Here is a 24051-nt window from a genome sequence, read left to right as displayed (position 1 = left end):
TGTCCTTCTGCATCTCCGCTTCCTGTTTCAATTTGGTCCAACGTTCCCAGTTTAGGTATAGATTTTCCTTGCAGCAGCTATTAATACAAACATAGGCACATATTTGCATGGAAATGTAAGTTGTTTGTCTTCTGTACATAAATCCATGATCCATTTAATCACAAGTTAGTGTTTTATACAAGCAAATCCCTAAAATATTGCGTGTACAGTGCCAACTTCACATTAAAAAAACTAAAAGCAGACCCCATAATTGTTTGTTTCAAAATAAGCAGGAACACATTGATTTGTCAAAGCATATTATGTCCAATATTCTATCAAGTAAGCCAAAGAAGGATGTATTTTAGAGCGTGTTTTTGGTTTGAGGCGATACCATACATGCTGTGTGTATTTCACGTTATTGCCAAAGTTTCCCCATTACTCAGTAGTACTAAAACATTCAACAAAAAAGCAAAAGTATTCCTTTTAATCTATCGTTATCATCTTGTCTTCATGATGCAGCCTTCATTTAACTCCCCCATTTATATTAAAATGATAAAAAGAGAACAATATTGAAGAATAATAGAAAAAAAATATCTACGCTCAAAAATCCTTTTAGAGCAGAAAAAAGTGTTGTCATGTGCCATCAGGCCAACAATCTCAGTATTTCATCCACGTAAATTATAGAAGTTATTTGTTGTTCGACTGGATTCTGTAGAACAGAACATCCTTGTTATGTGTTTCTTTTTATTTTTGTTGCGGCATGAAACGTTCAGTTTATCCTACATGTACACTCTAATACTTTGTAACGTGATGTTTAGGAGTTTAATTGTATATGAATATACAATTTATCAAAACTGTTTAAATAAATATCTAGATTGTTGATTAAAACAAACACTTTTTCTGTCAAACAATATATAATAATATAATATTTCTAATATTACTTTATCAACAATTTACACATTTACACACAATAACGAAACTCATAGAGTCTTACTCTATTTAAAACTAATCTTACAAGAAACAGGGTGTTCCTATTTAAAACCAAATCGTCGATTGCATACTATGAGTTTTCAGGATTTAAAAATACAGCATAACTTTAGTCATTTTAGACAGGTGCATGAGTAAATGCTTTTGACATCAATTTGATGCAGAAGAATTTAAGCTGAATCTTTATAACTGTGCCAAAAAAATATTTGTGACAGGCTCCATCACACTACATGATATGGCAGGTTTGACAATGGAATGGGAACTGCAGTAAAAGATTGGGAAACCAGCATCAAACATTTACTGCCACACAACAGCTCAAGCTTCATTTTCTTTTCTTTTCTTTTTTTTACTGCTTAAGGACCAAAACGTCCTTACAGAAAACCATCATCCAGCCCACACATAGGTGCAACGCTGCCTGGGGAAAACTACAAGAGTACTCAAAGCCTGTATTACAAAGTTCTTTGTAACATACATGCTAGTATGCAAGATAACCAGGTTATCAGTTGTCAAAAAATTTTGTTTGTTTGTTTTTTGTAGTGATGTGCTTTAAATATCAGCCTTGCAGAGCGAAAGGGGACTTTTTAAGTGTTTTAAATCTCTTTTTTCAACTTAAGGACTATATTCAACTAAATCCTACCAACTGTAAACCTCCGGGAGGAAGAGAAATAATGGATGTACAATATTTGCCCATTTAGACCTCAGAGAAGGAAAATGTCAGGCGTTGGCTCCCAATACATACGCCATCATTTTACCATTTTCTTATCCCAACAGGAGTTCTGACAGGGTATTAATCAATTGGAAAATTCCTTTTGAGCCGTTATAGAGAAGGACTAAAATATGCTGGACCATAAAACAACTAGTTCATTTAAAATATTATGAAAGGATATTTAACAATGGGAAATGTTAAAATCCAACAAGAGCAGTTTCGTTAGCTGGCTCATTTATTGGTTAGGACTACGTGAATCTAAGGGAAAGCTTTGCTATGTGTGTTTGTTTGCTATTGATGTTAAAATAAATATAATATACATTTGATATGTGTGCCCTACGGCTGACTGGCAACCAGTCTAGGGAGTAGTCTGTCTTTCGCCCCAAGTCATCTCACATAGGCTCCAGCAACCCTCCAAACTCTGACAAGGATGCAAGGAATGAATGATGAATGAATGAATACATTTAATATAAATCAAATGTATATACTTAAGATTAATTCATTCATTTTCCTCTGCATATCACGTATCCCCATAAGCATTGCGGGGGTCCCTGGACCCTTTCCCAGCTGAGTGACAATTGCAAAGGGAACTTGTTGACGTCTATAAGTGGCGCATCCTACCCTCTGCACCCCCAAATGCACATTTTTTGTCCACAAAATGAAAAAAACATGGTCTCACAACGGTCTACATTTTCACGGCGTAAGAAAAAAGTCTTAAGGCCTAAGTACTTAAGTTCCATGTATCATAAACACTCATTCCCAAGATGAATACAGATTGTATTGTGTTTTTTACATTTGTTTTCTTATAACAATATAGCCATATTAAACACTGAATTGATTGACTATAATGAAACAGCTACAAAATATCATCTTTCAAAGCCAGAATATATTGCAACAGTTTAAAATTTACTACATTAGATCTCGCTATTTTAATACCGTTGGATATTGTAAGTTTGTTGGCACATTCGAGACAACAACAAAAAAAATTCTGAATACATTTCAAGTGTTAATGTTTTTCACGAGGGGAGGAGCTATGAATAATTGATAAGAAAAACTGCTGGTCAACCATCACATCAATGACTGGTAAATAATTCAAAGACAGAGTGGGTGAGAAGCTGCCTGGCCCTGATTATGATTGAGAGACACAGGGACAGAACCTGCTTATAGATTCTTGATGGGTTTTACCACATCAAGATGAGAGGACAGTCAAGGAGGAGAAAAGCGTACAAATAATTCATAAGAAGGAGCTGCTGATGAGCAAGATGATGAAATCCACAGTTTGTGCGCTGAGATTGCATGATGAATTTGTCAATAGCTGCATTTCTATTTCGTAGATTCCTGCTCTGCCGAGTTGTCTCAGCAGTGGAATAGTAATGAAACATTTCCATTTGGTTTTGAACAAAGAGGGAACTGTTTCTGTACCTCAGTTTGTCAAGGTCATCGGTAAAATCGAAGGAGCAAACAACTGTGCATATGTAGATGAAACGCAAGCAAGCACAGTGTCCTAAGACAATTTTTATCCTTAAAAATTGGTCAAAGGTGATCTTTTTAAAATCAAAGTGAATTTTACGCTTTCATAGTTGTCTATTTTAAATATGTAAACGCCTCTCTACACATACAAACAGAAAACCTGTCATTTATGCACCAATACACACGTGCACTTTATATTTGCTTTTTTTATAATGAGGTCAGCATAAAGTCATTTACACGGATATTAAACTACCATATGGTGCTTACTCTAATGTGCCGAGTGATTCATGTGTTACAGTTGTATGTGATTTGGCACTGATATGTCACTTGATTCATTTTCTCGTCGTAAAGTGGACTGCCATCAAGTCACACAAACATAACTCTAATGCTCCTCTTGGAAACAAAAAAAATATTGCAATTTCATTTCACTGAAGTTGCTTTTTTAAATAGCAATGTATAAAATATACAGGATCATGTCTTTTTAAGCTTCCATTTGTGTGTGCAGATTCAAAAATTGAACCGTAAAAATCAGTAATTAAAAAAAAAAATACAGTAAAATAGCTGCAATGAATATCCTTCTAAACAGAGCAAGACACATTCACTTAAGAAATTATTAGAGTTATGACACACAAAAATCAACAAAGTGTTTACTTTTTCCAATTTTCCTTTCTCTTTTGTGGTTCTTAAAAATTGTGTTCTTCTTAAAAATGGCGTTCTTAATCTCCAGCAAACATATTTATTTATTATAATGACAAGGTCTATCTTTTTTTTCTTATTAAATAATGCATCCTGCTTCCGATCAAAACTGAACTGTTTTATCATATTTCAGACTTTCGTTGTTGTTGTTATACATGTTATATATTTTGTTTGGCACATTATTCACGGTTCATCTGACCAACATCAATAAATAGCTGTTTAGAGAGACCAATAATTATGTTTATGGTGTTTACTTAAAAAATCAACGACTGTATAGTATTTCATTACTTTTTCAAGATGGTATTTATATACAAATCCCCACACAACATAACACCCCCCCCCCCCCCCCCCCCCATGCAGTACTGAAACAAATTCCCAAATATGAAGTTAAATGCTCAATGGTCAAATTGATCCGCCACCAGTCACAGCAGTGGCCAGGGGGCACAAAAAAGTAACAGCCTCTGGACAAATGCTGCTTTTACTCAGTAAAATCTTTTTGGGATTTTGAGATTTGTATTTGAGCACTCCGGGCATGCGGTTCAGAAAATGCATGCTCTGCTGCTTTGACATTGAACATATTTATTTTACAGAATTGCAGTTTGGGTGAGTAAAGCTCAACGTTTTTACAGTGGATGTTAATTTTTATGTATTGAGAGAACACTATGTTGTACATTTATTTTTTTGACTGCTGATCCTCATAAGGGTTGCAGGGTGTGCTGGAGCCTATCCAGGAATCAACTATTTGCCAGGGTTTTGGGGCAATTTAAAGATTCCAATCACCCTACCATGCATAGTTTTGGAATGTGGGAGGAAACCGTAGTACCCAGAGGAAACCCACGCAGGCACGGGGAAAACATGCAAACTCCACACAGGTGGACTGATCTGGATTTGAACCCAGGACCCCAGAGCTGTGGTCCCGACACGCTAACCACTCATCTGCCAGGCTGTGATATAATATTTTGTATTTTTAAATTAAATTACATTTAATTACATTTAATAAAATATTTGAATTACAATTTCATTCAAACACATTAGGATTTAACACACATGGTTCTGCATGCAAAACTGTTTTTTTTTTTCAGTGAGAATATTTCGATTAGAACCAAAGACTAAGACTACTAGACTGAGTCATATAATATACACCAATGAATCTTTCCAAAGCTCTCGCACGATGTTATAAATTTATGTCCAACAGTTGGTCAGGGTGAGGGTCAGAGTGGCAGATTAAGGTCAGGAGAAATGACTTGGCCTTTAGTCCGTTGTGTAAAGCTACTGATGCTTCGTGATTTTCTATATTTCCATACACATAAACATATGGGCCGGGGATATATATATAAACTGTAGATGTGGCCAACGGCCATATTTGCCAGCAGGGAATCAACTCACTTAATGAGGCTGCCTGCTTACACTGTCTGCTGCCACACCAGCCCATCGCAGTGACAATGCTCCAGTCACATATGGGTCCTTGTGCAATTTTACACAATTTTACACCTTTCATTTGGAATGAAGAGATGACTAAAAAACATTGCCACATAAAAAAATTGGTCTTTTGTCGCATTGTTGATTGTGACGGATGTGGCTTTGTTCATGGAGATTAAGAAGTGAGGCAACATTTAAATATTTTCTAAATACAGTGCATAGAGTGACAATGCCCACCTGATTGACATGCTTCAGTTTGTCTATGATTTGATGGATGACAGCGTCAGCTCCTTTCACTTTAACCTCAGGGTTTGCAGCTTGCGCCTTGATACCACTTCCCACCACACGTAGAGTGTAGCTGTGAAAACAGGAATATGTGTGAGGCACTTCCACATATACATCCTACAACATTAGACTTGCTTATTGCTGAATATATGTTACAATCATTTTAATGGAGACGCCATATAAGTAGATATTAGAATAGGGTTACGCATTAGCTGCTAAAGCAGTGACAGAATCCAATCCATTTGAATTGAAACAGCTGGTAGCATATATGCACTGTCAATTTTTCCCCAAATTCAAATTTGTTGGCCATCTACTACAATGAATGGAATTCATTGAAAGTGTTAATAAGGCCTTCAATTGCCTTCAATGTCAATCATTTTTTCAATCTAAATAATAAAAAAAAGTAGTTCATATGCAGAAAAGATACAGAGACAGTGACAGAGTAATTAAATTGCTTGAACATTCTAGGTCTAAAAATTGATTTGCAATTATGGCTGCAATTATATGGCTGTGTATTTTATACCGGCTAAGGTACTCTTTATTACCGGGCTTGCACTATAAACGTTTAAATCACAGAAAGCACAATGGTTGCAAGCACTCACTTAAGATGTACGTTCTTAATATTTCCGTATGCGGCATAAAACCTATTTTGAATGGAGTTTAGTGGCATTATTGCTTGGTAATAAGGCTTTTGTTTCTTTGAAGGTCTCAGTCTTTCCAACTGTGATACCGTAACCATGGCATTCAGCAACTTGCAAGCGATCACAATATAACACATTTCAAACCTTCAGGTGTAATTGAATACAATGACTAGATCAAGGGAAATACACAAATAGCTGACAACCTTTATGTTGCAGAAATATGCAGGTCTGATTACATACAAAATAAGTGACCACTGAAAACTTAGACTTCGAGACAATTGGAGTGGAGCAAGACTGAAGAGCTCCCTCCCACTCGCTAAAAAGTGAGAGTTATATGAATTGAGTTGGGCTCAAACGAAGAGTATATGAATAATTAAAACACTGGCAGCACAGTCTTTAATTTATTTAGAGGGAAAATATGGGTGGTAGAGTTTAAAATCTGTCATTATATTTGGCTCCCACAATAAATCATCACCTTTTCGAGGAGGTCCTGTGTTCCAGTGATCCAAGCCAAGACGTTATGTTGTCAAGGCTTTGTGTCACTGGCAGGACCACACATGGTGAAAAGGTCCTAGGTCAGTGGTTTGCAACCTTGTTGGAGCTAAAAGAGAGGCCACCAAATGTAGAAAAAGCTGTCTCTTGGGGAGTGGAAAATCATCTTTCTGCTAAAGAAGGAGCCGAGCAAGCGCGTGCGTTTGAGAAGTTCTGACTAGATATAGTCAGGCTCACGTTTCCAAGAGAGTATTCATATTATATAGGATCACACTACTCAGCCACCTGGTGAAGGTCTAATAATTACTGAAGAGGATAGAAACTATTGAATATAAGAGAATATCTTAGACACCAGACAATGAGTGCACTTTTTAAAACCTTTCATTAATTAAAGAAACAATATTGATCATAGTCACCATGCAGTCAATAGACACCTTACATTCTAAGCACACTACACCACCCACCCCAGTGAACAGAAGATACCATGCAGTGGAATGATTACCCCATGTCTCTGTAGGCTAGCAGCAAGATTCAATAATCCATATCCAGCTCCACAAACAGACACTTGCTCTGCAACTCCTCTCTGCTTGGTATTTTCTATCTTTCTCTTTAATCCCTGACAACCACCAGTCTCATTTAAAAACATTGTTTTGTATGGGCAACACATTTTCATATCGAACATAAAACTCAAAGGGTTGCCTTGTCAAAGTCAATGACCTCGCAATGCTGTTCACAGGTTTTATTTCCAATAACAGGACTATATTGCTTTAAAATAAGATTCAATTCATGAATGTACAATAGTTGTGTGGTAATAAGGGGGTGAAATGTATTATTAATGTCCTGTCAAGGTGCAGTATTATTTGCAGCCAATCATCTATTAATCAACAGGTTTATTGGAGTTTCTAATTGTATAAAACAGCATCGAACAATACTGAATACTGTTTCAGTTTAGTTATCTTACATAACTACAACTCATGGATAAAGTACAGAATATGAAATATCAATCAATATGACATGATCTAATGCTACACGAATACAAACCACAACCACACACAACTACAGTACAGCCTACAGAGTTAAAATCTGCATTTTTTTTGTGTACTGACTATATGGCTACTTGCCTGCTCTACACTCAACAGATACACAACAGCCGCTTTAAATTATTGATAAGCAAAATAAACTTGTACTTTTAATGCATTGATGTTCCCTAAATGCAAATTCAATATGCTGCCCCTGATCAATTGGCAGTCCTTGTACATAAACAGCAAAATGCAACATACATATGCCACTATCATAGAAAAAAAATGCCAATGAAATCCAACGTGAGAGGGAGTGTTAGAATGACTCAAGGCATACATATGTGTTGTCTGAATGAGATCCAGATTGTTGTGTTATGCTGCAAGTGTATTTTCACAGCAGCACAGAACACGTTGTGTTAAGACTTGCTCCTTCAGGCCTCCTGATTGCATGAAGGACACCAGACTGTGGAACGACGATGGGTGCGAGCAATGACAATCAGTTGCCTTCTTAAGCCGGCTCGTCGCTCCCTTTTGTTGACAGATGGCCGCTTTCGGCTACCCCGTCAAACCTGTCCAGAACTGAGTTATTTTGCTATTCTTGTAATACTCGGCTAATCTGATCTTCTTTCTCCTGTCCCAGCTTCTCCCATGCCTGACTTCTTATCTGTAGCGTCGCTTAAATTCGGATCAGACATCTCGTTCGTGCAAAAAGGAGCTTGCCTGCCTGTTTGCCAGCAACCCTCCCCACGCTTCTGTCAATAAACATTGAATACTCTCCCTTATCTGTTTTGGGGTGCTCCTTCTCATGCCAACTAACAATCCATGAGTCTTTTGGAATTTTGTAAGCTGGACAGCGCCAAAAGACATATCTCCACAATGAAGTGTCACTCTAATTTCCAGTCCATTCGGTTTGACAAATGAATGAAAGCTAAGACTCATAACTACTTCCCAAGGGGGAAATTAAAAGGGCAGCCAAAGGCAACACTCCACTTGGGCCTTCCTAAATCGACTCTGTGTTATAGCCTAAAACATTGAAGAGAACATTGTCTGAGGTCAACAAAAAATCTTATACGTTTCTATTGTTGGATAAAACTGTTTGCAGTCTACAGTGTGCTACCTCTTTATTTTTTCTGAGTTGCTTCATTAAAACATAAAGGCTATGGTTGTTCCATGACTCTGAAGTTCTTCAGGCTTAGCTGAGTGAGAAACAATGCAAAATGTATTTTCTAGCATTCCCAAAATATATAATTGTATAATTGGAACAGTAACTTAGTGAACTCGAAAATTTCATAGTGGAAAAAGAAAACTGTAGAGCGTAGTATATTCTGCATACAACAGCAGAGCTAAGCTTTGCTATAAAATAGGCTATGTATGATCGTCTCTGGATTCCTACTTTGGGAGTTTATAAAGTTTTCAATCTGTTTTGACGGATATACACTGGGAAAAAAAGATGGTTTCTAAGGAAGCGGTAATTATTGTATGATTATTTTTAGATACTGGAAGGTTCACAGAAATGAGAAATACAGCGGAGAGGCTGGTGGATGGAATAGAGTTATTCAGCAGTGTCTTTTTTTAACTGCAGTTTCAAAGGTGAACTTTGATTTGTTTTTCATTTGATGTTATTTTATCAGGTTTGTGAACAAAATGTGTGTGAGAAATGCCAGAATGTCTATTTTCAAGCTAGTTTAGTTTATTGTGTTTTTTTACACCCTGGTGAGAGAATTGTCAGCTCGTCAGCCCCGCAGTTCTGGGGTCGAGGGTTTGATCCCAGGTTTGTCCTCACTGTGTGGCGTTTGCATATTCTCCCCGGGCTTGTGTGGGGTTTACCCTGGTTCTCCGATTTCTTCCCACATCTCAAAAACATGCATTGGTTGGACACTCTAAATTCCCCCTTGGTATGGGTGTGAAGGTGAATGGTTGTCCGTCTCCTTAAGCCCTGTGATTGACTAGCCACCATTTCAGGCTGTCCTATGACTGCCGCCCATAGTAAGCAGGAATATGCTACTTCTCAATTAGAGATAAAAGCATGTGTAATTCTTGAACATTACCTGAGAGTTTGGCATTTGGCAAGAGTATAATTGGAACAGCAAAATAAGGTTGAATAAATGTCATACATTAAATCACTCAATGATGCATGAATCAAGCAATGATGTTGATTAGGTAAATATTTGCAAATAAGTACCTCATTTTCCGTTTCTCTATGATGTATTTGGACTGATACTGACAGGATATTTTTGTTAATGCTATTGGGGAGTTTTATCTATATTTCTGTCTATGGGTTGTATGAGTTAATTCTATAAACATGCTGTCACTGCTACTTCCCGGGGACTAGAGATGAAAATGTGCTTGGAGCTATTTCTGGTGTGTGCAGCACATTTGTATTGCAATTTCCATGTAGATAAATGAAATGTTGATGCTTGTATTCAATAAAAACAATATAAGGACAATCGAGGAAGCTATACATAATCACTGCATTTTTGTGCATTCTACCTGGCTTCAGATGGTCACAACATAACCAAATCCACCTTTTTGTTGACTGACATCTGTCCAAGCACGTTCTAAACAGAACCTACAGGCATTCTACACAGACGTCCAAATCACAAAACCCATCAGACACCCAATATCATAGGAAAGTAGTAAAAGGAGTATTTCACTCATAATTTGCTTGCAAAGTTAAGTGGCTCAGTGTGCAAATGGTCTACCGTATCATGCAAGTGCTTAATGCCAACCAGATATCAGATGTCGTCAAATAGCAATGGAACTTTTATGACACCTCTTAAATACTGGAATTTTATGGAAGGTAATAAGGACAAATGGAAAAGTTGGCTATCTAGGAGGAACGATGGCCTCATAAAACCAGATGGTCACAGGCAGAGGGAATTTTTAGAGATGTTAATGTCCCGTAAGGGCATTAATGTCCAGGATTAAACAGATGTGGTAAGAGAAGGGCACACAATAAAAGACTAATTGCTGATTTTCTGACATTGACACAAAATTATTATCATAGTATTTTATTTACAGTGGATGTACGTGTCAATCCATTGTAAAGTTAACATTTCAGAATGCAAGAAATTATCCTTTTGAATCCTACAAAGTTCTGCTTAGGTCTCAGTCCAGAGCAGATTACGCTGTCAATCTGATGAAAAACATTTATTTCCCCTCTGGCACAAAATTTAAGAGGCTTAGACATCTTTGCCATCTTCAATCATTCACCAAGCTTATCCAAATTTCAACACCTGCCTCACGGATCTGTAAAGGCAAACATTCAAAGGCTGATGATGAAATCATGAGGAATCCCATAAATAAAAATAACCAAATTATTGACAACTGATAAACATTGTTTTTGCCTAACTATGAATAATGGCATCAGATATGTCAGACGTATTTGTTATTTTGCGCATTGAACAAAAAAAGAGTGATATATATATATATATATATATATATATATATATATATATATATATATATATATATATATATATATATATATATATATATATATATATATATATATATATATATATATATATATATATATATATATATATATATATATATATATATATATATATATATATATATATATAAATATATATATATATATATATTTTTTTTCTTTTTATTTTTTTATTTTGCTGCACTCATCTGAACTGATGAGTTGTGTCAACCTCTGAAAGGAAAAAAACCAAGAGGAAATCATAATTAGCTTGTTAAATATTATGGGGGGGGACTACACTACTTATATATGTGTATGTGGCTGTCTAAATAATTTTGAGGATGGGACACACCTTGAATTGGTTGCAAGCCAAGTGCAGAGCAGAAGGTGATGGACAACCCTTTACGTTCTAACTCATACTTAAGAGCAAGTTATGCATGTTTATGGAATGTGGGAGAAAGCCAGAGTACTCAGAGAAAAGCCACCGGGGCCTAGGGAGAACATGTACACACAGGAAGGTTGGAACCGACCTTGGATTTCATCCTTAATCTCCGAACTTTGTGGCGGACGTGCTAACCACTCAGAAAGAAAGAAAAGTTCCAGTGGCTGAATGTAAACACAGTAAAATGGGAGAATGTTGTTTGGTGACATGCACATTTGGTGATTATAAAAATTAATCTTGTGACATGACTGGATTCTCTGATCTCTGATTTCAAATCCGTAGTAGGCTGGCTAGAGAAATATTGCACTAACCACTAACCCTTACCTCCTTGAAAAGTAGATTTTGGAGCAAAAAAGTTTGAACACCCTTGCAGTAAGTGGATTGCAGTCAGGTGCTTCTCATTTCAGCTCAACCACCGTTGGTTAAAGTGTCTGTGGAACAAAAAGCTGCACCTGTAGCAACTCTCCGGAACCGCTTTGCCCAACCCTGAATTCTAACCCTAACAACAACGTAGATTGCGGAAGGTTGGCTAATTAAAAAGTAAATCTTGGAGCAAAAAAGTCTGCGCTCCCCAGGTGTAGATGAATTTAGAATTAGATTTAGTATTTGGATCCATTTGCAGAGATTGATTATACATCACTTTGTTTACACTTTACAGCTGCAGACTGCAAGCAAGTTTATTGTTTGTCTCTGCTCAGCTGTAATTATTTTAGCACAGCTGGCGGAAACAAGAAGCCACATCTGTTCTTCCCCCATCTGCGTACACTGTCCCTAAATCTCACAGAAGTCACCTCGGAGTATCAACAAGTAAAGAAAAGGGACCAAAATACAGTCTGATCATACAAATTTGCTCCCATTTTAACATTAAAGCGATGGAAAAGATCCAGTGATTCTCCATGTACAACGTTCATAAAAAGGATGTCAAAAACTGTACATTTAAGTTATTTAACAGTTAAATCTGAGAGTGATTGTGTCAAACTATATCGTACGATTTATAAAACTGGAAGGTGAAGATTTATTTTGCACCATTGTAATTAGAAGTCCAGTAATCCCTTGGACAGTAAGTCAACACCCTTCTTTCTATATTTGATTGCCCATTTTGGGCAGCACTAATTTGGATCCACAACACAATAAGTAAAAAGGAGATCACCATGATATGTTCTAAATACAGCAGCAATGTCTAACCATTTCATGTCATGTCATATCACCATTTTTGGACAGTGAGAGAAAGTAAAAGCACCTGGTCTGAGTTAATTTTACATCTGACTGATCACGTCATTTCTCCTTTCATTTTTAAGGGTTTTATACTTCTGCTCCGTATCACCCTTTCTTTGTATAGTCAATAGCTTTAAAGTCAAGGTGTAAAACCGATATTCATACTCATCAAAACACGGTCTACTCCACATTGTTTGGACTCATGACATCATCCTTGACTAGATTCTAGACTATTTTAAAAAGACAGATCATTGAGTTTCTGCTTGCTGAGTTTCTTTTACACAAACTATCACGTTATTTGCATTGATCCCTAAAAATAGGCATGATCCATCCACATTGGTGTTAATTATGAATTTCAGCAGCAAAACAAACCCAACTTTCTGTCAAATACAGTGACTGGAAAACTAAAAACAATCCATAAGGAGATAATTGGTCACAATCTTCCATCATGACTTCTTATTACAAGAACAAATTTATGTTGTTTATTGTGATTTATAAAAACCCAAGCACTCATAAATGCCACTGAATCCAGCAGTGTGGAATTCAGACTCAAGTGTAAGATCAATAAATTTGACAGTGCCATTTGGCAGTAATTCTTAGATGGTCGGCAGGAGTTTAATAGCTGTTGATATGGGTCAGCGCCTTTAAAGAGAGTGGACAGGACAAGCACAGAACAGACAGAAAGAACCATTTGGTGGCTGACCAACTGCCGTAAGTTCTGTCAGACAGCAACTTGTATTATTTTCTGTTCATTGAATTTCCCTACGTTCAATTAAGCGTGTGAAAGAGCATTGCTGACTCCTTTCCTTGAAGTCCCCTGGCAAGGGCATTTTTGAGTATGGTTTGTTAAAAACAAAACCCATCAGATTTCCTTGTTTTGCTTATAGTACCCTACTATGAATCCCCTTAAACTAAGACATACAATGGCTCATTGAAATGAAACAATGTTCAGTAACTCTTTGCTTCATGTGAGAAATATTGACTTGACGCAGTGCATCTGAGCCAGTGGGTGCTTGAGACACTTGCCGTCCTAGAAAGGAACAGATTTGTATGCAATGCAATCCTGGAGTCCGAAGTAATATTTCTGCAAGGTTCTGGAAAGGCCGGTGTGGATTCTTTGTGATGTACTAGCATTAAAGGGGCATTCCAGTCGAACTCAACATTAATAAATTGATCAGATATTGAAGACGTGTCCACAGACAGTGCTCAAACCACACCACGCTCTACTTTCTAACCCGAGCTTATAACAATGTGGATGATTTGTTTCCCATGTTTTCAGAAAAATCCACCATGCCAGCAAGTCTTTGCGAACACAAGAAGAATCTCATCAGTCTTTGCAAATACACAAATACCTAGTAGGAGCAATAATTCCACCCAGCTCATTCATGACTGAAACAATTTTTCAGTCTAGGAAAGTGGAAGCACACATCTTCACAACCTCTTTGCACTTCTTCAGCTTGTGTCAACAATACCATGACTGTGTCAGCTATTCATATGTTGCTACAGATGGTTGTATTTGCTCATCTTTAGCCACAGCACTGACAAGATTCATGGGTGTCTGTGTCTTGATTTTGGATCCTGTTCTTATGTCTTATATCCCATCGTAACAAGTCTCTTTCTCAGAAACCATTAGGTAGTGACGCATGGCTTTCAGGAAAGAGGATACTAGATAAAATACCCAACACACACAACACGCCTTTACTCAATTACCTTGAATTACAGCACATCATGGCTGGCCTACTCTCCCTTAATGCCATAATGTCCATATTATCTGCTATATGATTCGACAAGCCAAAAATGACTGTAGGTGCTTTCTCTTCAAGTGGACAGCAGACTCATCCGACCATGCCTTTATGGTCAATGGTCTGTGCATAGGTGTCCCTTGAAAAAGGGAAAACCCTTTCTCTAACTCCTCTAACAAAGTTAGAAATGTCGAAAATCAGTGGATAAAATTAACATTCACAAGGTCAATATGTATAGTTGCTTTAACATTGAAACACAACTTTTTTTTCACCTGTTCAGACCGACTCCCCTGTAGCGCAGAAAAATAGCCCAAATAAAATTGCCCCTGAATTTGAGTACAAATTTTTCTTGACACCATTTAAACTGGAGTCCAAATTTACCTGGCTCCCTCGTACAAGTCTCCAATTGCCCTGTCAGAGTAGACTATATAATGGAGGACTATGTGCACCACCTCCTTATCGCTGCCAGTAAATTACTTCAAGATCTGATACAGGCTGCCAACTCACCGCAACATCTCTTGACATAGAAAGAAAACTCAAGACAGTGAAAAGAAGAAAAAAATGTTGAGACGTGTCAAAAGAGGCAAGAATCCCTGTGGAGACTAAAAGCTTGAGCTGATCTCAAAGGTCATGTGATGTTACCTAAAGATCTTACTCAGTGCAACACTTTGCCTTTCACGCCCAAAACAACAGCTGCCATCAAGCACTTGTCAGTCACGATGTGACACATAAAATGGCACCATTTCTCACAAAGTCGAAACAGCACATTAAGATTACAGTGCCGTGAAAATCTTTTTTTTTTAATACATCTATGTATATATGTATATATATATGTATATGTATATGTATATGTATATGTATATGTATGTATATATGTATGTATATATGTATGTATATATGTATGTATATATGTATGTATATATGTATGTATATATGTATGTATATATGTATGTATATATGTATGTATATATGTATGTATATATATATGTATATATATGTATATATATGTATATATATGTATATATATGTATATATATGTATATATATGTATATATATATATATATATATATATATATATATATATATATATATATATATATATATATATATATATATATATATATATATATATATATATATATATATATATATATATATATACATATATATATATACATATATATATATATTTTTTTTTTGATAAAAAAATGATGACAATTACTTCATATTGTGGATAAAGGTGAGTGTTTTAAATCAGAATATTATCACCTGGCGTCTGCCTTAAAATTTTCACAATACCAAAAGTGATGCGCAGCTCAAAAACGATTGGGAGACACCGTTATAGAGCACTACTTAACCTGAGTAGTCGTAATGCAATATCGTCATAAAGTTTGGGATCAAAGTTTTGCTTATACTGAATCTGAGCAATCTGAAGCTAGCTTGTGAGCATAGGGACACCAGAACTGCATCGCACTTTGAGTCGTCACGGTAACAATGCAGGGGACAGCTCCACCACGGTGGAACGACGCAGATGGTGAACGTATGCGGCACTCAAGCACATCATCATCACCTTCATTAGCTGAAGGTGACATATGACATCATGTGGGAGAGACACAACAGGGAATCGAGCAAGTACAGTTGGCTTCTTTTCTTGCCTTTATTGAAGCACAGTTCAAGGTTGTTGATGGCGTCATAACAAATCATCATGCTTCACGCCCTTATACACACAAACACTTATTACAAGCGCCTCCCCCTCAAAGCTCCACTCCCATGCCCTCCCAGCATTAAGGTAAATAAGGGTTTGCAGAAGGGAGCCAATGAGTACGGGCCAGTGAGCAGAGATGCATGTTTGTGTTGCCTTCCTCCCTGGACCCTGCTCGTTTATCTTGGCTGTCAGGTAAAGGGCAGCCAAAGAGAAGGTGAAACTTTTTTTTCTGTAGAGGAGGCTGGGGTAGCCCTTATTGAATGTACATGACAACATTGCAGTGATGAGGACCAAATTCCGGTCACAGAGCATCCTGCTGTGTGCCAGATTGTTCCGACAGATATTTGTATTTTATGCATAAAAAAAAACCCAGAAAGACATTTGGGTTTGTTGAGGGCAGATACTGGGATCACAATTATTAATTTATAATGACATAGAGGTTAATGAGAGTATATTTTCACCTTATTTCAGTTAGGTCAAGAGCTAAAAGGTGGGTTTCATTTTTAAATAGGAGCCCAGGGATTTATGGGTGCAAATTATCTGATAAGCACAAATATAACCTCTACTGACATAATCTTTAAAAAAAAAATACCCAAGACATCTTCCGTTTTTGATATTAATAAAACAATAGTACTTCAAAAGTACCCAAGTCAGAGCGATATTTGACCTTTCAAAACATCCCAAATCCTCTTCAGGCTTAAACTGCATAACGCACGGAAAAATTGCACAAGTAATGAATATTTCATGATGGCTACATTTTTCTCTCAGTAAAAGTAAATGGGAGGCATGTTTAGTTAACAAATGAGCTGCAAATCAAAGAAACACAAGGCACCTCACGCCTTGTCAAAAAGCCTGCAGCCGCAAGATAAGCCGAGACAATGATACAAAGATACAAGAGCCTTTGTTTCCTGCAGTACTCCCAGGAGAAGGAATTTAGTCTCTTCTGGACTACAAGTTAGCAGGGATATGGTCCAAGTGCTGTCAAAAAAAAAATCAATATGAAATGTTTTGCCCTTGATAAGATGGCACGCATGTCTAAAGAACCGTACCCACAGCCAAAACAATTTTTTTATTCATTTCATATTGAGCTTTTAGACTGTATTCAGGCAATGTCAAAAAAAACTTGTCTGGTGTACTTTCCCTACAAGTAAGATATACGAGTAGCTACTTATTACAAAATGGCTGTATCAATGTTTAGTTTGCCTGCAAAAAGTGTCCCATCTCACCTCGCATTGCAGGTGTCAGATTTAATTCTCTTGTTTTAATTTAGCTACTGTACGTGTTCTAATTATTGTGTGAGAGATTTTTCTCACAAAGGACGTACGCATTTCCTCATACAGTACCTAATGAACATAAATTAGATCTGTTGCACATACACACACACCTTCTGCAGCTTAAAGTACATCTGAGGTAAGGGGAAATGATCCCTGGAGACTTATGAGGAAGTGTGTGCATGTGTGTGAACTGAAGGGCAGACAGCATGAGGGTCCCATCAGTGAACAATAAGGCCTCAGCTGTTGTCTTGCTCCCTGGCATGACAATATGTTATTGATGCTAGAGGCAGCCATCCAGCTTCTGTCAATGTTTCAAATGGGCATCCCTGTTGGAGATGCCAAAAAGAATGCGAACATTGGAAAAATGATTCATGACTGAAAGACAGGAACGCATGTAACCCTCCTGCAAAGTCTCCTGTTGGCTTGAGCCAATAGAAATGTCTGTGCATGATTGGAAATGTGTCCCTCCCATACACACACACACTCACACATATACACGTGCACACACTTGCCCATGTCGGTACAAGAGAGGCTTATGAACTCTATCTAGTCAGCCAGCCAGAGGTCTTGATTCTGTCACTTGGGATGATCGTCAGGATGTGGTACTCTGGCCAAGTGCTGTGTCGAAAACCAACCCGAATATAAGGTCATGTTGGAGTGGAATTCTAGCCAAGGAGGACCCAGCTCTCAAGTGCTTCAGTGGTTTTGTGGTTATCTCCAGTGGCCAGCTGTCACGATTGAGGAGATCCTCAAGAATGTCCACTTCTTCCCTTTTTCTCTACGTCTCATCTTTCGCCACATCTACACATGCACACTTGTCTCTGTCCATGTCTCAAATGGACATCAACAGAATAGATGTGTGCAAGGAAAACTTGGCTTTCATGACACTGCTGCAACAAGGTGTGAGGCCCAATTTTAAACAACAACCAATTAAATATTCCTTCTCAGATTCAGAAAATTATCATTTTTCCTCATTTGATTCTTATCCATTTTAGTGTCATTTGTTTCGGGCCTCCGGTACCATACCAATCAACTTATATGTATTTCCCTTATTTTATAAGTTTTTTGATCATCTCAAATTGTTTATGCCGTATAACAACTTTTTGTACGGGAATTTTTTTTTACAAAACGGTTTTTTTTGTAGAATGTATCTCGTCTTCCCAATTTTAGCTCTAATTCGGGTCATCTCTGTCATTGGTAGCAAGCAAAAACGTCATTGTCAATTGCTAGTGTTGTCATGCTTTGAGCATGATATGTGCACACATGTCAGTCACTTCCGCCCTTTTCACTATATAGATATAGCATGTCAGCAAGCAATGTACCCAGACAGACACGCGATCACATTCATAAATCACGGACTGATTGTGCACTCCGTTCGCTTTGGGGAAATTTTTGAACAGTTGTCAGCCTCAGATGTACCCAGAATTCAGAGATGGTGTTTCTCCGTGCAGCGGAAGTAGATTTCTTTACCTCCACATATATGTAAGTGACTCAGAGGACAGCTATGCATAATACATTTGACGGCATATATTTAAAAGGTTGTCTTCTCAGTTCAAAATCAGGTCAATTCGTCATTATAAATCGGAGAAAGGGTGTCGAGACTTGGACATCTCGTATCTCTCGTTTGAATTTCAACTAGAGTGTCCGTCACCGTCGCAAAAAAACTAATAAAATCCAACATTGCACGGCATCATGCATCTATAAAACTGATGAAGAGAAGCGTCCCAAGTGTCTGCAGAGCTGTTAGGTTTGTTGTGTATGCACGTCAAAGTACATAGCTCCATCTGCTGCTCAACCTGAGCAACAGCAGAACCAAACTAAGGCCTGAAAGGTGAACGAACCTCCACATCCTTAATACGGTTCATAGGACACCATGCAACAGATTGGTCAGGAGTTTAATTAATGTTGGAAAACAGCACAGTGATACGCGACAATATTACAACAAAGATAACCCGATTGAATTTAAATCTGTAAGGAACTGTCATATATTTAAATAAAACAAAAACCTACATGTCGGAGATGAATAACCTAAGCGCTTAGTGCTCCTTCAGGGGTTTCCTTTTAGCTCAGCTTATACGCTGTCATTTTGGTTATGAAACAGTAAATCACCAGAGCTTCACATTTTGCAGGGGGTTATGAATAAAGATTTATGACAAATGCATTAGAATGGAAAGATGTAGATGGAATGAAATCATTCATTTACAGAGTCAAGCAGCACTGCAAATTGTGAAGAGGCAGCACTACAGTGGATCTTATTAGCATGTGATTAACCTCTTCCAGATTTCCTGGGCAGCAAAGACAGATGAAAGGTCAAAGGTGAGTGCTTAGACAACCACTGCAGCATGCAACCCAGCCTATTAAAAGAGAGGCCAAGCTGAAGATGTGCCTGCCAGCAATCAAGTGGCATTTCTGTCCGATGCCAAAAGATTCGTCTATCCTAGTCTTAGTCCATGCCTAATGATTGTAAAAGAAAAAAAATGTCTTCCTCAATTAAAAGAAGCAACTTTAAAAACATAAACAAGCTGGATTGCACCTAGAGTTGGAAGGCAAAAATAAAAAGAGGCTGCTTTAAATCGAGTTGGGAGTAGCGAAGATCATCATGAATAAAATATTAACACATCACCAACACTTGTTGATGATCCAGATTTTCTGTCTGGCAATATCTTTTCCATTGACAGCGGAAACGCGGGTAGAGAAATGGAGGAAAAATACTTTTCTAACAGAATTAACAAACTGTCTGCCTCTGCAGATTGTATTAAATTGTTGGGACCAGATTGAAGCAGGCAATAGCAAGTATTTGTAGAGACAGTAATTTCTCACCTCAGCACTGAAACCAGTTTATCTTGGTCACTCTAAAAGATAAAAATAGCAGGGGATGTATTTATTTGTCTTTGCCACTATGATTGCCATGTGAGTAAATGTATGTACTCACACAAAGGAGGCAGAAAATGGCCACCAGCCATTTCTCTGTGTTTGTGTAGCTGCGCGTGCGTGTATTGTATCCATGACGGATAGTTAAAGCATGTGGGAGTGTGTTAACCTTTCTGGGGAAGCGAAGACAGCCTTCCCTTCTTCCCACAGACTGAGAGTCTCTCACTTGCTTTCTCCTTCATTCAAGCACAAATTGCACTTTTGAAGGGATGAAAATTATTTTCACTCAGTAAAGGTTGGATTGTATTCCATTTCTTTCATTTAGGGATTGGCAACACATCATTATGGTTTCAAAATCCACATTAAGCAATGGCCCGGTTCAATAAATATTTGAACATATTGCAATAATGCCTGTTCTCCCACTTAGAAAGGGAGGGGGGGGGGGGTCTGAGATTTTCAACACAAGTGTATTTCTGTCATGAGAGAGATCACAGTATGATTTTTTCAATGATTTGTTTGTGGAACACAGCTGCAAATACGTTTTTGAACACATTGGAAAACCAATGTTATTATTAGGTACAGTAGCCTTTGATAGTAATTATAGAGGTCAAACGTTTCCTGGAGTTTTTCACAAGGTTTGCACAGACTCCAAGGGGGTTTTGGTCCACTCAGTGAGTGACACTCCATGAAATGTCAACATCATAGAGAAAAGCCAAACATTTCTAAAACAATTGACATGGATAGTGGAACATTCATTCATTCATTCATCTTCCATACCACGCATCCTCGTAAGGGTTGCTGGAGCAACACCAAGCGCTTCAAAATCTCATGTGTACACGACTTTAAATGAAGTGCACTGTTTTTGCCTTCAAGAAGTGCTTATAAATCAGTGGGACAATTTAACGGTCAAAAGAAGAAACAACACTTATAAAAAGATGAGTTAAGCACTACCATACAGTGACTTCAATGAAACCATTCTTTGTGTATTGTATATGCTGCAAGCACAAAACAATGGCACAAGACAATGGCACGCCATGGCGCGGCATCACGGTTTAGGTGTTAATCATCGTAGCACCACACCTCTATTTGAAAAATGTCCACAAGGAGCTGCGGTGACATCAGCGATACATCCAATATAAGGTGAGTAAAATAAGAGTGTTAAGAGGAATAGATAAAACTGAAAATGTGAATAGTATTCAAACTACCGTACTTTCCAAACTATAAGACGCACCATGAAGATGTAACCATGGAATGACATTCCCTTTTGCACAACTCCATTTAGTGGATACAACAATGGAATTACCCCCAACCACAACTTTTACTGTGTCTACTCAAGGAAATTGGAAATGCCCATCTCAAATTTAGTAAATAAATGCCTGGAGACAAACTAATTAGCAAACACTCACATCTGAGTGTTTGCTCTACGGATATTTTGCAATGACTTGCTAAGGCCAAATCTTGCCATTAGGAAAGCAAAAATGACACTGAACCGCATGTAAATTAAACAGTAGCTGATTTTCATTTGATATTTTTCAATTAAAAATGCAAGCAAGGACGATGCCAGAAGACACAAAATGAAAAAAAAGGGATTTAGAGATCTCTGTGGAAGCGAGACGACATCATCTACATTCACAACAGTACAGAGACAGAAGCTGCCCGTGATCTTATCTGATTGTTCTTTTTGTTTTGTTTACCATCGACCCAGATGAGGACCTGCATTAAATCCTCCTTAAATCATAAGCTCTAGTGTCATGTTTGCACGCTCATACTTTTTATTAAACTGGAAGAAGCTGTGTTCTCACCACTTCTTTAAGACCATAAAGTAATTTGGGCCCCGTTGCTTGGCCATTTGTTATGACCGACATCAACACATAGATGTGTAGAGACTCAGACACACATGGGAACCAAACCAATCGTTTAAGGTCGCCAAGGCTTTGCTAAGCTTCTGTAAATCAGCGACCATGCGGCAGTGAGTTTTATTCCGCCCTCGCTCGCACTCTCTCTCTCTCTCTCTCTGTGGGTGTTGCCTTATGACCCATAGGCAGCAGGTTATTTATTGCATTTGTCACAGCGCGCGTTGACACCCAACCATTCATTTGTGGTCTGAGGCTAGTAGTAAACTGACAGTATGGTAGGGATCTGAAGACAATTGAGACAATGTTGTCTCTTGTCCTTTTGTAACAGACCTCAAAATGAAAACCTAAGGCAAATAGAATCCTATTATTGGCAATTACTGCGAATGAGGAAGGTAGGCTAAAATGTGCAGACAGCCAACAATTTTGGAACAGGCTAAAGGCACAGTTGATGGGCAACCTGCTGTTTTGCTTTCTGTATCAAATGAGAAAACAACCCACCCACGTCTTTGGGAGTACTGTCACCTTTGTAATGGGAACTTGAGGAGCTATCATGGACAATATAAACAAAGGAATTGTTCTGGCTGCATAAATGCAATCAATTGTTGAAAGCAAAAGGAATTGTTTTTTATTATTCTCTTACACCTTGACACATAATGATCTGGACAAGCAGCAAGTGCAGTCATAGCAAGGTTGGAATACAAGAACCTCTCCCTACAATTTCAGCACTGCTGACAGCGGCTGACAACTGAGAGAACTACATCAGACTAAGGATATATGAGGTGGTCCTTGAGTGGGCGCACAAGACAAAGAGTTGTAATGTAATGGAGAAAAAGGCGCTAAGCGATGCTGTGGAGGAGGTAGGTTTGTCTGCTTAACTTCACAACCAATCATAGCTCGGATCTATGTCCACATAATAAAGGGACCCTAAATCTGTGTCAAATTGGAGTTGTGGAATGTTTGAATAAGAAACAGGTCAAACTGTGTGAAAATTACCTCCTTATGTCAGACTCTCACAGGGAGATGACACAGGGGCAAACCTTTGATACAGCGCAAATGATAGGAAACTGCACATGTCACAGAATGTGAGTGCATTTAAATAATGACCTTTGTGGGGTGGAATGTTTTGACCTCTTTCATTTGCTACTCACCCTATGATTTATATGATAAAATCATCTCATATGAATTATATTTATCATGTGGTACTTAAAACACAGTACCTACTGTCATCATGTGAGTAAGATTAAATATTAGTAAGGTTTGGGAAGAGCTTTAAGCGAGAATATGACCAGTGATGTGATTTGTCACACCGTAAACTTCCAACCTTTTCACGATGTCAGTTCCATTCCAGCAGGCGAGGCCATCAGAAGAAGCCAGCTCACTAACGCACAACTGATCAGCAAGACCTCCGTAATATGCCCGGTAGAGGCGGAGACTGTTCATAAAGTCCCTGTAAAATCAATCAGATGGAGCCATACAGGCATCATTATCAGGCCCATTCTACATCTAATGGCGTAGAAATGGATTTAAAAAAAAAGACATCCATTCATAAAACCCCAGCAGCTTATCTCATTTTAATGCAGAGGTTCATGATTTTTGTTTCTTCTCTAATTGTATGTATTCACCTTCTTTTGAGAGCAAGTGAGTCGCCTGACACTTTATCCGGAATCTTAAGGTGGGTGGATTCTTTAATGGTGTGCTGGATGCTGGCTGTCTGCAGAACTTTCCTGGTGGGCGGCCCACACAATTTTTTCACCTGAACAAAGAAAAAGGCAGCTATGATAGATTTGAAATTGCATTGCTTGGTAAATAATAATG

At 37.8% G+C, this 24051-nt stretch overlaps 1 protein-coding gene across 1 annotated transcript in view; it reads right to left on the bottom strand.

Annotated features, from left to right (window-relative positions):
- The window catches only part of gpc5a (glypican 5a), a 60239-nt gene that overhangs the window by 20053 nt on the left and 16135 nt on the right, over window positions 1–24051 (bottom strand). The window contains exons 5-8 of the mRNA XM_077714115.1: window positions 23859–23989; window positions 23558–23683; window positions 5495–5615; window positions 1–77 (exon numbers count right to left, since the gene is read on the bottom strand). The exon at window positions 1–77 is cut by the window's left edge and continues 83 nt beyond it. Coding sequence (XP_077570241.1) covers window positions 1–77; window positions 5495–5615; window positions 23558–23683; window positions 23859–23989 — 455 coding nt within the window. The remainder of the gene's footprint in view (window positions 78–5494; window positions 5616–23557; window positions 23684–23858; window positions 23990–24051) is intronic.

The sequence above is a fragment of the Stigmatopora nigra genome, chromosome 3 (genome assembly GCF_051989575.1).
Source record: "Stigmatopora nigra isolate UIUO_SnigA chromosome 3, RoL_Snig_1.1, whole genome shotgun sequence".
Lineage (NCBI taxonomy): Eukaryota > Metazoa > Chordata > Actinopteri > Syngnathiformes > Syngnathidae > Stigmatopora > Stigmatopora nigra.
The sequence above is the reverse complement of the archived record's forward strand: the minus strand, read 5'-3'. Positions and strand labels throughout refer to the sequence as shown.